Here is a 15,267-nt window from a genome sequence, read left to right as displayed (position 1 = left end):
GTTCTACTCCAATGTAAGTTACATGGTGGACCACTGCTAGTCACCAAGAGTTTTGGCACCCTGTTTCATCAGTTTCAACTTGTGATTGCCAAAACTAGACCATGAAACAACTGATACCCAAAACATTCTCTACTTGTTGAGCCAGGAGGTTAGAACTTGAGAAATTAGGTGGAGATCTTATTAGTCATAGTTGCTAAAAAAAAATGAAGATTTAGGGCTACACTGCGACGTGTTGTTTCACAGCAACTTGCAGCAAGTTGCATGACCAAGGATATCAGTGCAACTTGAAATAGTTGCACAGTCGCACATGGATTGCGTTGAACTCTACGGCAACTACATTGCATGTGACAATAAAAATTAAATGAGTTGCCCTAAATCTTAATATTTCCACCTAAATATCCCAAAACATTTGTGTTTATAGGATAAACTGGCACGGGGACAACATTCCATTTACATCCGGTATGTCTGCCCCAGTGTGTCCTACCCCTGTTTGCTGGCACCAGAGGCAACTTCTCCTGTTTGTGTGGCTATGATTGGAGACATCCCACAGCGCTCTCCTGCCCTTGATGTATATCTTACAACCAACGCCCAGATGCTTACTTAGAAGAGTTTCTGTCTCTCTATTCCATTCACTTCTTTGTCCCGATCTCACAGCTTTTAATAATGATGCAAATTCCTCCTGCAGATTTACAGACTATTACTGGATCCTCTGACAGTCCAAACCCCTGCTGGGATTTCTGAATGTCTGGGTTTTTTCAGCCCCCAGTGCATCTGCTTTCCTAGCAGCTTCTTCCTCACACTGACAGAAGGATTTCAATGTCTTCTACTTTTTTTAATTTATTTAAGCCATCAGTAAAGTCTAACAAATATGGATAAAATCTATTTCTGGATTCATTTTCTTGAGGGGCGCTTACACATTTCTCTGTTGGGCTTCAGTGAAAATGTTGAAAGTGTTGAAAAACTTTTTAGGACTATGAAATATTTGTGTGCCTGAGTGTTTTCCGCTGTAGTGATGTATTTAGAGGACGACGACTGTCAGAGCTGAGACTTTCAACATTGTGCATAAATGAAGTAACATAATATGGCTCATTTCTATTTAATGCTGTAAGATTTCCATATCAGGGACGCGAAGGTGACTAAACTTTACAGAAAAAGAATAGATTACGAGCTTACCACATTTCAATAGCATTGATGCTTGGATCGGCCTTATACCTTGGGTGCCGAAGGAAAGTGAGAAAAATCGGCACTTCTGATGGCAAAATAATAAATCTTTATTTTGGATACTTTAAAAAAGTATTCCCATACTTTTAGAAAAACTACAGCTAAGGGAGTACGTAGCACCAGAAACGCGTCAGTTTTTTCTGTCGTATGTTAATGTAGCCAAAATAAAGATTTCTTATTTTACCATCAGAAGTGCCGATTTTTCTAACTTTTCTTCAAGATTGCTAAACTTTACATCCAAAAGAAAAAAGGAGGAATGACAGCACTCACAAAGTCGGAATCTCATTCAATGTGTTAAACTTTACATATCTTGCCTCCAAATACAATGCAGGTGAACGCAGTCTATTGTTGTCTGTTATCAGCCATTTTAAGCTGAATAGATGGCGACTGCTATTTTTCAATGACATTTCCCCCCAATTCCTGCTCTGTAATTTATACAGATATTTTGTACCTCACACCTCTAGCAATATTTACATTTATTGCATTATACTAAATTATTTTATTCTTTTTTTTTTGTCTTTTTTTGACCTGTAGGCGTCACTCTCACCACTAGCTGTGTAACATGGCTTCAAAGCATGTAAAAGGCTTAGTATTATTGATTTTATGCACTCAGAAACTGATTTACTGGGCCCCAATCACTCAGCCCGGCTTTATATCATGCTGAGCCAGAAGCCATATGAATGATAAATCATGAAAGCACATGGTAATGCTGTGTATACAGACCTTGTGTGACAGCACACACAGAAGTCGCCTGTTCGCAAATCATGTGCCGACATATGGTGCAATGCTTCTGGAAGAAAATATCTTCGTAGTACTGCATCCAATTGTACATGCCTGCTGTTTATTTTTTATGGATCTACGAGAAAAAACATCAATGTGCCAATGTGAAAAAAATAGGCCAAGGTATGCGGATTTATATAGCATTTATTATTATCTATTATTATTTATGATTATCTATCTTCACTAAATACATATTTTAACCATTAAGAGTCAAAAATCAATCCAGGCGGAGAAAGTTGCAGATTTTTTAGATATATTACGTTTCTTATTTTCATGTGTACTATTGATTTGTGAAATAAAAATTAAAACAGAAGTTATTTTGTGTTTCCTCATAAATTAGACAAACAACTCTAACATGGGATAGCATGAAACGGCCTAAAAGAATAGGATCTGGATGGAAATTTTAATTAAAAAAAACATTTTAAGGCATTTGTCCTCTTTAATAACGTTGATGACATTGATCACAATGTTATTTAGACCTGTATTTCTATTGATATTACATTTCTAGATCCCCGACTCTTGTGAACATCAGCATAATGCTATTTCCAAATAACGACAGATTATGTTGTTCACATTGCTATCAAACCTGATTGCCGACCTCTTGTATAAGTCTGTCTTACATTATAATCCTGTTCTCCAGCATTTTCATGGCTGTTAGTGTTTTTATTACTTGTTTTTGTAAATATACGGCTGCGTTTCCATGTAATACCTGCTGTGAGGATTTCCAATCTAACCAACTGCAACGGGGTGATTACAGGAAGAAGTAAGAAGAATGACAAGAAATCTCGCCACTCTTCTATGGAGATAACTAGAAATCGTCAGGTCTAATATCTGCTTTCGGTATATAGAGCCATTAAAGTTTATAACTGCCAAAGGTTTGTGACTAGCCTAAGGGCTTGTGCCCATAGAGTTCTGGGGGTTGGGAGAAGAGCGAGGGTACACAACAATTTTTATGTACGAGTGCTAGCCATGGTTTTCATGGATAGCACTCGAACCAATAATATTCTATAGCGTTGTGCACATGTCCGAGTTTGCCATGGAAAAAATTGGAGACATGTCCGATTTTGATCTGAGTGTTGGATCAAAATTGGCAATGCAAGTCTGAGTCCATGAAAGAACTCTGACCACACTCGGAGAAACTTTTTTTTTTCTCCACAACCGAGAAAAACGGATGCCTCTCTGATCAAATTCTGATCAGAATTATCGGCCCGTGTTTCTCAGATGTGGAGAGAATGGTCCTGTTACCCCCACCCTAAAGGAAAACTTTTAGATAGAATATTTCTATTTATAAGTTAGATAAGCAATTGGGTTATTAAAGAAGACACCCAGGGAAAGCTGTAGGTGGTGCTAGGTGTCATCAGTGGGGTGCCATAAATTTCTGCACTATTTTTTGGGAGCAGAAAAATATTTTAAAGTTATGCAAGATTTAAGTCTTCCTGCCAACTGAAAGGGAGAACTCGGCTACCTCCCAAATACTATAGACGCCACTTTGGAAAGCAGCAGTCTTCAAATGATTTTCATTGTCAAAATGCCAAGCTACGACCTCTACAGAGCACATTCAGAGGACAGGAACTTGGTGTGATTGGTTCTTTAGCTGCTTGAAATGGACTTGGGCTTTGTAAAAATTTGGTAATGTTCAGTAAAGCTATTTTCTAAAGTGTTGACTTAAGGTTTGGTCTACTTGAGTTAAAAGTGCAACACAATTTGTGTCTAAAACCTCCTGAAATACCAATTTGATACTGCTAGGCAACAATACAACATAGTTGTCACTTGATTCTGGGTGTTTAGCGTCTCTGACAACTTACGTCCTCTTTAAAGAGTCGCCGTTGTCATTGTTTAATTTTATTTTCATAACTCAATAGTTTATTAATTGTTCCCCCTCTTACTAAACTCTCCCTTCTCCAATCCATCCTGAATGCCACAGCCAGGATCATATTCCTCTCACTCCGCTAAACCGATGCCTCCACCCTGTGCCAGTCATTAAACTGGTTACCCATCCACTACAGGGTCCAATATAAACTTATCACTCTCACCCACGAAGCTCTCCACAGTTCTGCATCACCCTACCTGTCATCCCTCATCTCCGTCTAAAACCATACTCATTTTCTTCTTTCAGCTGCTTGAAATGGACTTGGGCTTTGTAAAAATTTGGTAATGTTCAGTAAAGCTATTTTCTAAAGTGTTGACTTAAGGTTTGGTCTACTTGAGTTAAAAGTGCAACACAATTTGTGTCTAAAACCTCCTGAAATACCAATTTGATACTTCTAGGCAACAATACAACATAGTTGTCACTTGATTCTGGGTGTTTAGCGTCTCTGACAACTTACTTCCTCTTTAAAGAGTCGCCGTTGTCATTGTTTAATTTTATTTTCATAACTCAATAGTTTATTAATTGTTCCCCCTCTTACTAAACTCTCCCTTCTCCAATCCATCCTGAATGCCACAGCCAGGATCATATTCCTCTCACTCCGCTAAACCGATGCCTCCACCCTGTGCCAGTCATTAAACTGGTTACCCATCCACTACAGAGTCCAATATAAACTTATCACTCTCACCCACGAAGCTCTCCACAGTTCTGCATCACCCTACCTGTCATCCCTCATCTCCGTCTAAAACCATACTCATTTTCTTCTTTCAGCTAATGACCTAAGAGTAACATCCTCAACAATCTGTACCTCCCACTCCTGTCTCCAAGACTTCTCGTGTGCTGCACCAATTCTCTGGAACACACTACCCAGAATAAGTCGATTAATACCTAATACCCAAAGTTCTAAGCGTGGCCTAAAAACACATTTCTTTAGACTGGACTATTGACTCACCTCACTTATCTTACTATTCCAGCTTTGCCCTTACAGTATGTATCAGTACCTGTAAACACACTGGATGTTGACCGGTTCATGCAGCGTTACTTGAATACCCCTATTTATTATATCGATGGATGGACCATACATGACAAGCACTTTTTACCATTTAGCTTTTGTGCTCCCCCCCCTCCCCTCCTATTGTAAGCTTGCTAGCAGGGTCCTACTTGGGATATGTTGACTTATGTGTTACCCTGCAATGCCTGATATTGTCTGTACAAGTCCCCTCTGAATTGTAAAGTGCTGTGGAATATGTTGGTGCTATAGAAATAAAAATTACTATTATTTCACATGATAATTAGAAACTTAATTAAATAAAAGCATACCAGAACGATCTACGGTACTTATTTCTCCTTCAGAACTGACTATTCATTTTCAAAATTCTCAGTTTATGGGTAAATCTGTCTACTGTGAATATATGTATTCCAGGTACTGAGATGACAGTTGATGCTCTTATAGTTCTATGAAGAAGTCTATTATCATTTCCGTAGAACTTACAGTAGAATGTCTGTGTCTACCTCCAGCTCCTCCCCTTGTCATCTCCATAGAACTTTTAAGCACCAACTGTCATTTCCTATCTCAGTAATGGGAAAATCTGTCTTTACTGAATATGAATTTTACAGATTTCACCCATGAGTTCAGAATGTATGATCAATCTAGGAGATGAAAGAAACAGATTTCTCTGATAACATATAAAGTATTACAAAGCTTCATATTTTCATATGTACTATCAATATATAAGATATATACATGTGTGTGTATATATACAATATATAATATATATATATATATATATATACATATAATGGAGAACATAAATATTTGACACACTGCTGATTTTCCAAGTTTTCCCACCTACAAAGAATGGAGAGTTCTGTAATCTTTATGGTAGGTACACATCAACTGTGAGAGACCAGAATTTAAAAAAAAAATCCATAATATCACATTGTATGATTTTTACATAATTAATTTGCATTCTATTACATGGAATAAGTATTTGATACAGTAGAAAAACAAAACTTAATATGTGGAACAGAAACCGTTGTTTGCAATTACAGAGGTCATACGTTTCCTGTAGTTCTTGACCAAGTTTGCATACACTGAAGCAGGGATTTTGGCCCACTCCTCAATAACGGGGCTGGTTTTAGGCAAAGTGGGGCTCTAGGCAAAAGTTTAAAATGAGGCCCCAAAAGCTAACATATTGCACCTCACATAGAAGCATTTCTGTTGTATTTATATGTGCTGAGTTCAGGCCGCTAAACGAGTGTGATCGACAATATTGAAGTCGTTCGCTTATTTCCCGTCCTCTTTCCACCATCTGAGAAAGAATGATGGGGACAAAACGATCACTAATAGATCAATCTGTCCCCATACAGTATCATGTTATCAGCACCATATCTACAGTTTACACCTGTGATGTGCTGCTGAGAACATTGATTTCTGTTCCAGCATAAACAATCCAATCACTCAATGACTATGCAGCATATAGACCTCCATATATTACAATGTGCACCATAGTCCTCCATATAGTATAATACACTCCACATAGTCCTCCATATAGTATAATACAGTCCCTATAGTCCTCCATATAGTATAATACACTCCCTATCATCCTCCATATAGTATAATGCACTCCCCATAGTGCTCCATATAGTAGACTCCATATATTAAAATACACTGCTCAGTCCTCCATATAGTATAATACACTCCTCCTAGTGCTCCATATAGTATTATACACTCCCCATAGTCCTCCATGTAGTATAATACACTCCTCTGTCATCCATATAGTATAATACACTTCTCAGTCCTCCATATAGTATAATACATGCCTCGTAGTCCTCCATATATTAAAATACACTGCTCAGTCCTCCATATAGTATAATACCCTCCTCATAGTGCTCCATATAGTTTAATGCCCGCCATAGTCATCCATATACTACAATTCACTTCCCATAGTATAATGCACTCCATAGCTCTTCATATACTATAATGTATTCTCCATAGTCCTCGATACAGTATAATGAATCCACCCCACAGAATATAATGTAGCCCCCTCAAGAGTATAATGCAGTCCCACCATACAATATAATGTAACCCCCCAAAGAATATAATGCAGCCCCCTTCATATGGTATAATGCAGCCCCTCCATAGAATATATGGTAGCTTCCTCATAGAGTATAATGCAGCCCCCATAGAATATAATACAGCCCACCTCCCCATAGAATAAAATGTAGCCCCATCAAAGAGCATGATGCAATCCTCCCTCATAAAATATAATACAGCCTCCATAGAATACAATGTAACCCCCCATAGAATATACTGTATCCCCCATAGAATATAATACAAGCCCCCATAGAATATAATACAGCACCCCATAGAATATACTGTATCCCCCATAGAATAGAATAAAACCCCCATAGAATATAATACAGCCCCCAATAGAATATACTGCAACTCCCCATAGAATATAATACAGCCCCTCCATAGAATATACTGTAACCCCCCATAGAACATAATAGAGCCCACCCATAGAATATAATGTAACCCCCAAAGAATATAATACAGCCCCCATAGAATATACTGTAACACCAATGGAATATAATACAGCCCCCATAGAATATAATATAGCCCCCCATAGAATATAATGTAACCCACATAGAATATAATACAGCCCTCTATAGAATATAATGTAACCCCCCATAGAATATAATACAGCCCCCCCGAGAATGGCCCCACAGTTCAGTACTCACTCACCGATATATTAAAAAACACACACCATCCTCACCTCTTCTCATGCCCCGCGCTGCTCCAGGCTCAGCGGTGGCGCTATGAAGTGACATCATCGCGCACCCACAGTGTCAGAGGCGGAGGGAAATGATGGGAGAAGGAGCGACATCTCGACTCCATCATTGTCTTGAACTGTACCGGCATAGTTGAATGCGGGGGGGAGTCAGCGCTGGCGGTAGGCGGGCCACCCTTACTCATTGCAGCTGTGTGATGTGCCCCATTGCAGCTGCGTGATGTGCCACTATTAGTGGCATGACATTGTCTGGGGGAGCTGGAGCCCTAGGCAGCTTCCTGGTCTGCCTGCCGCTAACGCTGGCCCTGCTCCATACAGATCTCAGATCTTTCAGGTTTCTGGGCTGTCGCTAGGCACCATTAAGTTTTCAGCTCCCTCCAAAGATTTTCTATTGGATATAGGTCTGGAGACTGACTAGGCCACTACAGGACCTTGAAATGCTTCTTATGGACCCACTCCTTAATTGCCCTGGCTGTCTGTCTCTGGTCATTATCATGCTGGAGGATCCAGCAATGACCCAACTTCAATGCTCTTACCGAGGGAAGAAGGTTGTTGGCCAAAATCTTGCAATGCATGACCCCATCCATCTTCCCTTCAATATGGATTTGCAGAAATCCCCCCCTTTCCCCCAAAGTAACATGTTTCCCCCACCATGCTTCACTGTTGGGTCAGTGTTCTTGGGGTCTTGCTCATCCTTCTTCTTCCTCCAAACATGGCAAGTGTTGTTTGTACCAAAAAGTTATATTTTGATCTAATCTGACCACATGGTCCCAGCTCTCTTCGGGTTTTGACCTTTCTCAGAATCATCCTTAACCCACAAGGCAAAAACTTGCATTGAACCCTAGACCAAAGAAGTTTGACAGTTATCTTGTGTTTCTTCCATTTTCTAATAATTGTGCCAACAGTTGTTGCCTTCTCACCAAGCTGCTTGCCTATTGTCCTGTAGCCCATCCCAGCCTTGTGTACGTCTTCAATTTTGTCCCTAGACAGCTTTTTCGTCTCGGCCACGGTGGAGAGGTTGAAGAGTCATTGATTGTGTGGACAAATGTCTTTTATACAGATGTCCTTTACATGACCAGCTTTACCCTCTCCTAGTGTATCCTCACCCATCCCCTGTAGACTGTGAGCCCTCGAGGGCAGGGTCCTCTCTCCTTCTGTACTTGTGTGTGCCTTGTATTGCTCATGTTTATAGTACTTGTCTATATATGCACCTTTTTTCACATGTAAAGCGCCATGAAAAAAATGAATTATAATAATACAGGTAATGAGGGCAGACTAGGAGAGATTCCTAAAATAAAACTAACAGGTCTGTGAGAGCCAGAATTCTTGGTGGTTGGTAGTTGATTAAATAATTAAATTGCATTTTATTGCATGAAATAAGTATTTAAAAATCATACAATGTGATTTTCTGTTTTTTTATTTTTAGATTCTGTTTCTCACAGTTGAAGTGTACCTATGATAAAAATTACAGACCTCTCAATTCTTTGTAGGTTGAAAAATTTTCAAAATCACTAAGTATATATCTACTTGACAGTTTATGCCTGGTCTTGTGGCATATTTTGAGCCCATCAAAGGCTCCGGTAGGCCTGCCTGATCCTGGGTACTGACCCATTATTTAAAGCCAGTCTCCCTTTTAAGGATATACAGTCTAATTAGCTTTAAAACATTTGGAGGAAAGTTTCTTAGAATTCATCATACTGCTGCCATCAGCTATGATATCGGTTTTCACCCAAAAAACTCCATTGTTGTTGATGTTTGACGTTCCTAGGCCATCACCTCCAGTCGTTTCCAGGGGTCATCCATTTGTGATATCAGGAAGGTGGACAGGTTGCATCTTGGCAAGTAACTGGTTAATTTTAGAATGATCACTGTGTAGCTTGCAGTAACAGATCTCACTGACAGTGTATTTCCATATATCCATCTCCAGAATTATATGATCTATCTTGTGATTGTCATCACTGCTGTCTGATTGCTGAATTGCCAGGGGGTTAATAAGCTTCTGTCACTCGCTTCTCGCCCTAATAAATAGCATATTTCTGTGCTCTCAGCACGCTAGAAATTCATATACAATTTAAATCCAGCAAATGACAGGTTAATAGCGCTCATATCCAATTCACAGCAGCTGCAAGCTTTCTACACAGGCGGGTGGGTAAAAAAATAGAATCTTGGACGCTTTTATCGGCACCTTTCCGAACAAAATTTATCTTTCACACCCTGCTTGATGCCATATGCCCAGAAATTGTAAGAAAGAAATATTTCACTGTCAGTCTCAGATCCTAGCACCAACAGAGCCAGTGCCAGCAGGATGGAGCGTGGGATCATGAGAAGTGGCAAACCACTTTGACCAGGGATATGCTCGTCTGCTTGTACATTAGTCCTGCACATATAACGAAAATGAAAAGCCAAACAAATGTTTAGGATAAAGCACAAATACAGTTTGCTGCATAATGTACATTTTTCAGATATATCGAAGGCTCACCATCTTCACTGGGCGCCATTTTTGCATGGCTTCTTCTCATCCTTTGTTCATCCTCTTAAGCCACCCATCCGCGTTAGATAGCTGTCGGCCGATTGTTCAGCCGGCATTTGTCTCGCCTGCGGCCTGATTCTTCCATACACAACATACACAAGACCACTTTCTGCTGATGCTCCTGTGTTCTCCATAAGTGAGCCACTGATAGACATCTTTGTCCACGGCTTATCTCTTACGGGTCATTCAGTCGTCCATTTTTCTCACGTACGAGAAAAAGTGACCAGTTATTTTGATCAGAGGGTGGTGGCTTGTCCTCAGTTTTTCTTGTACGCCTTTTCCTTTCTGACACTCTGATTTTTCTCACATTGACTTGCATTGTCGATTTAGATCTGACCCTCGGATCAAAATTGAACATGTCTCTGGGACTGAATGTGTGAATGGCCCATAGACTATCACAGGTACGAGTGCTATCTGTGAAAACAACAGATGGCATTTGTATGCAAAAATTAGACATGTGAACGAGCTCTTAGAGAACAAAAGGATTGGCCGTCCAAAATCAGACATGTTAGATTCTTATGTACCCTAATCATCATCTGTTGGGGGGCAGGTGCAGACACAGACAAAAGAAGGCCGCGGTGGAAGAACAATATTTGGACCTTTTCCAATGAATGGGTCTTAATGAACAATTCCATTTGCTTTGGAGTTGGAAGTGGCCCCCTGACATCATGGGCCCCTGTGCGGCTGCATAGGTTGCACCAATGGTATGTCTAGATGGATTTTTTTGTATCTAATAGAATCTGTAAGCATATGACAGACAATTGTGGCATTTTCCATTGTACCGCTATACGCCTCACCACACGGTAGCACAAAGATACCTATGCCTCCATAACATGAGGCTAGAGTGACTCCATGTGCCTCTGTACTCTCTCCTGCACATGGATCTGAAGGCATAATGAATTCCTACGGAACTATAGACGCCTCTGTATGGATAGAAAGGCATTTGTGGACCCATTCGATACCGTGGTTGCCATGTTATGGAATTTATATGGAGCCATAATCCACCATGAGCCCGTGGCCTTAGATAAACCTTCTCCTCTGGAATTTTATATTTGCTTCATAACTCTGACTATTAGACATTAACCGGCCAACATTATTCTTTCTCTCCTCGAAAACATCTGCACCTCGAGAACATTTCCATCACGTTCCATGAACCGTATACATGCAGGTAAGATGTCAAGGCACAAAGCCCAAAGGCGTAGTTTTTCTTTTTTCGGCATTTGCTGTGTATAACCGAGGTCAGTGCGACTTCTCCTGCCTAATAATTGTGCATTACAGAGAAGCCATTCTGTGAGCGCCGGCTGTGGAATAGACGCTCACTTTGCATTTTCTATCTGTGGACTGAATGTAAATGTCCATCTGGTCACTTCAGGTGTAATGATATCGCCGCGTTTGTTGGATGGGTAGGAGAAGAAACCCCCTGCTTTTCCCAAATGTCTCGTTTTACAAATGCCTGTGGGGAACACTCCAGTGCCTGCAAATTTCGTAACCTTTATTTTTTGCTGAAGAAAGTTGTTTTATGGGTTGTGGGCTTTTTTTTGTGCTCTTTTTTTGTATGATTTATGCAAACTTCAATCTTTAGAACACTCAGCCAGGAAACCAGAACGTAAGCAAACCAATTATATTCTACACATACAGACAAAAACAAATGGGTTTTAGAAGATGTCTTAGTAGCCCGGTAGCTTTGTACTTATAAAAGAGTACATGCATTAGTGACGGAGGATAGAAATGAGCACATCCCTCTATTCTCCAGGAGTCTTTCACACATATATTATGCGTTTTTTCCATTTTGATCAGCTTTAAGAGCCGGTTTGTTGCCTCAGTACCGGTCCTGCCGTGGTAGTCACGTGATTGATACAGGATAGGTTGCCCGGGCGACACAAAGATGCCGAAGTCTGAGGACGACAGATAGCAAAGTGCAATTTGTTTAATGGACGCCAGATAAGATGCTTATTGTCCTGAGCTGCACCCTGTGGTTGTGTAGACATTCCACTTGTAATGCGGCGTGTCACCCATTCGAGATTTGTGACTCTCTGTCCTGGAGAGATATCGGCTCTCGACGAAGGCTAGAACAGTAACAGGCAGCATTCACAGTCATTCCCGGCTGCCGGAGAAGATAGAGAAAGGAGGGGAAAGAAGCATTATGCAAGAACAAAACACACACATCAGTTAACCTGGAGGAAAAAGCAATTGTATCACTAATAGAAGTAAGGCAAAAATTGAAGGAGTAAAATGTTAGTGCATTGGCAATTTGACATTTGGAAATTAAGTGTCAGCAGTGAGTAATATGGAAAATGTATGGGGAAACGAGAAATGGCGGTAATAACTTTTGGAGCATCGTACAATAAACTACTGGTGAGAGATGCAAATCATGGTTACTAATAGGAAGCCTTGTCCTATCTATTAGGCAATAGGCGGTGATTTATGAATGTGGCTTTACCAAAGAGTCCGCTTTAGTAATGTCATTTTTGTATACCCTGTTAGGGAATTCTGGGTTAGTAGAGAGAATCTTGTTAAAGGGCACCTGTCATCAGGTCAAAAGTGCTCTTGTTTTATTCCCACTGATCCCCTGAGTATTCTGTTTTTTGTTTTGTTTTTTTAATTCCACCATACAGTTCCAGAATTATTGGCCTTTGGTGCTAATTCTTATGGTCTTTGCTAGATTGACATGGCTCACATGGTAATTACATAGCTCCCAACCGTCCCAGATTCTGCAGGACTGTTCCAATTTGAGGGGGCAGTCCCGCTACGTGAGAGCTTTGTCTGGACTGCCAATACTCAATTCTCACCGGAGTCTTCATTGCTCTGTCGCTCTCCTCTACTTTAATTCTATTGCCACCTATTGGATGTAGCAGTCCTAAAAGTCAATATTGATCCTTTAACAAGCCTTCCCACTTGACTAGTGTCAAGACACCAAACCAGAAGCTCCATTTGCAGACAAGTGTTTCTGGGTATTTACCCCTCATCAGTGCAAAGCAGAAGATCGCATTTGGCTAAGTGAGAAGCCTCTGACTGCTATTCACCATTGACACCCTTTTATCAGTTCTCATCTTAACAAATGTGGATACAGATCCCTATTTTATGACCGAGTTTCTCTCTTTGACACTTTAAAATAGAAAAAACTTTGCGACTTGCTTTCACTGTTACTTTTTCTTATTTGAAAATATAAAACCATTATGTTTGGATGGAAACCTTATAACAAATGAAGAGAAGGTTCTTGACAGGTCAAAATGCTACACACCAATCTTGACCTTTTCAGCATCTGAAAAACCAAACTGAAACATTAAAGTATACAGTGCATGAAATAGTTAAAGCCTTCGGGCACACTTCCAAAATCTAGATATCCTCATATTGAATTCATCTGTAGAGAAGACAAATTTTGAAAAATACTCAAAATTGGGCAGTCATAATGTGTCCGGTAACAAGGCAGGTGTCGAGCAAATGGCCATATTTTATTTTTATGATGCCTGGAAGCCCATCAGTCCTGTACAAGAATTGTTCTTGCTGCCATCACAATGATGTATCTAGATTTTAATGGAAATTAATGCAGAAAAGATCTTCCATTAACCACGCTGCGATTTTGTGTTAACCCTTAACACAACAGCTTCACTCTGGTGGCGACATAAGCTGGTGATATTAAAGAGGCTTTGCTATAGACCTGGGACACTAAAAAAAGAAAAAAAGAAACAAACAAATACAAGGAAAAAAAAGCGTACCGTAGTTGATAGTGCCAAAAAAATATAAATTGTAATTTGACCTGCCTGATAAAACTCAATTTTTCAGATCTAATATATGTCACTTACTTTATAGTAATTAGTAATGAGGGCAAATGCTCAAATTTACCTAGTTTACGTTACTCAAGTTTACTGAGGATGCATAGGTATACTATGCACCAAGTATCACAGGTGCTCCACTGACAAGTTCGAGTCCCCACGGCCGCGTGTTTTGGCTCTGTTAGACAGCCACAAAATGTGCAGGGATTGCCTGACAAACACAGTGATGTTCAATTCTGATCAGATCTCAGCAGCCACAGATTGCACACACAGTCATAGAGCAGACAAAATGAGAAATGTCACATAGTATCAACAAAGCAACACTAAAATCAATGGCCAAAATCTGAGAATGGAGAGTCTGATCAGTGATGTAATGCCCCGATCAACGCTCAGCTGCAGGCCGCATACACTGTGGTGCAAATGGAAAAAAAAGAAGGAAAAATGCCTTGCGCTAAAAATTGAGCTCAGATGTGCGTCACTGATCAGCACATAGCATCTGTAGGATACATATAAATGGGAAGGGGGCATTAAGAGACAGGGCCTGGGAAGAAACCAATTACGCTGATCATTGTGTGAGGTGGTGGGCGTGCAGTTGGGAGCAGTTTCACTATGGCCCCAGCTTGTTCCATGATGAGTGATGACTAGCAGGACCAGTCACCATAATGAAAAAGAGCCATCTATCACAGAGATAAGGCAGTTAAATATAAAGTGCTGCGATTGGCTATTCAAAATAAACCAGCCAATTGCAGCGTTCAATCACCTATGCAGGGGAAAAGGTGGCGATCCATCTTTGGCCTCGAGGGAAAACGGGCCATTTTTCACATGGAGATTGTTTATCCACAACACATAAAATTGGGTCCATTTGTGGGGATACTTTCTTGAAAAAGTCGTACTATTACATCCTATGTTGGGATATCACGCTGTGATGGTTTTCGGTAAGGAAGCTGGGCCTCAAACTGACCATAGAACTGGGACCCTAACTATCTGAGTCCCATTGATACTCTTGATGGTGGAGAGGCCTGAGTCTCCGACCTTACTATGCTCCTGTTAAACCCTGATCTGTCCCCTCCTCTGTCCCATGAGGCATGGGACAGAAATGTAAGGTAAACAAGACAAAAATACTAAACTGGGATAACCGAAAACCTCTATCATACAAAAGCACTAACTAACAATAGGGAGGAGGATAGGGACAGGGACTAATAAACCAAATGGAACAGTGACCAGGAAATAAACACTCATGTACTACAGCAAACCTCTAAACACTTCTACAACAACTTCACTCGTAAACCACTTAGCTTCAGC

The 15,267-nt window shown here is 40.3% G+C and overlaps 1 protein-coding gene across 2 annotated transcripts in view; it reads left to right on the top strand.

Moving 5' to 3' along the window:
* The window catches only part of CDH4 (cadherin 4), a 1,112,924-nt gene that overhangs the window by 742,436 nt on the left and 355,221 nt on the right, over window positions 1-15,267 (top strand). Inside the window, exon 1 of one of the 2 annotated variants that reach the window (XM_069751206.1) lies at window positions 2,026-2,124. The exons of the other annotated variant lie outside the window; for it this stretch is intronic. Coding sequence (XP_069607307.1) covers window positions 2,052-2,124 — 73 coding nt within the window. The 5' untranslated portion in view covers window positions 2,026-2,051. Of the gene's footprint in view, window positions 1-2,025; window positions 2,125-15,267 lie in introns of those variants that run through there. 2 annotated transcript variants of the gene reach the window in all.

This window comes from Ranitomeya imitator, chromosome 2, assembly GCF_032444005.1.
Source record: "Ranitomeya imitator isolate aRanImi1 chromosome 2, aRanImi1.pri, whole genome shotgun sequence".
NCBI classification, from domain to species: domain Eukaryota; kingdom Metazoa; phylum Chordata; class Amphibia; order Anura; family Dendrobatidae; genus Ranitomeya; species Ranitomeya imitator.
The sequence above is the reverse complement of the archived record's forward strand: the minus strand, read 5'-3'. Positions and strand labels throughout refer to the sequence as shown.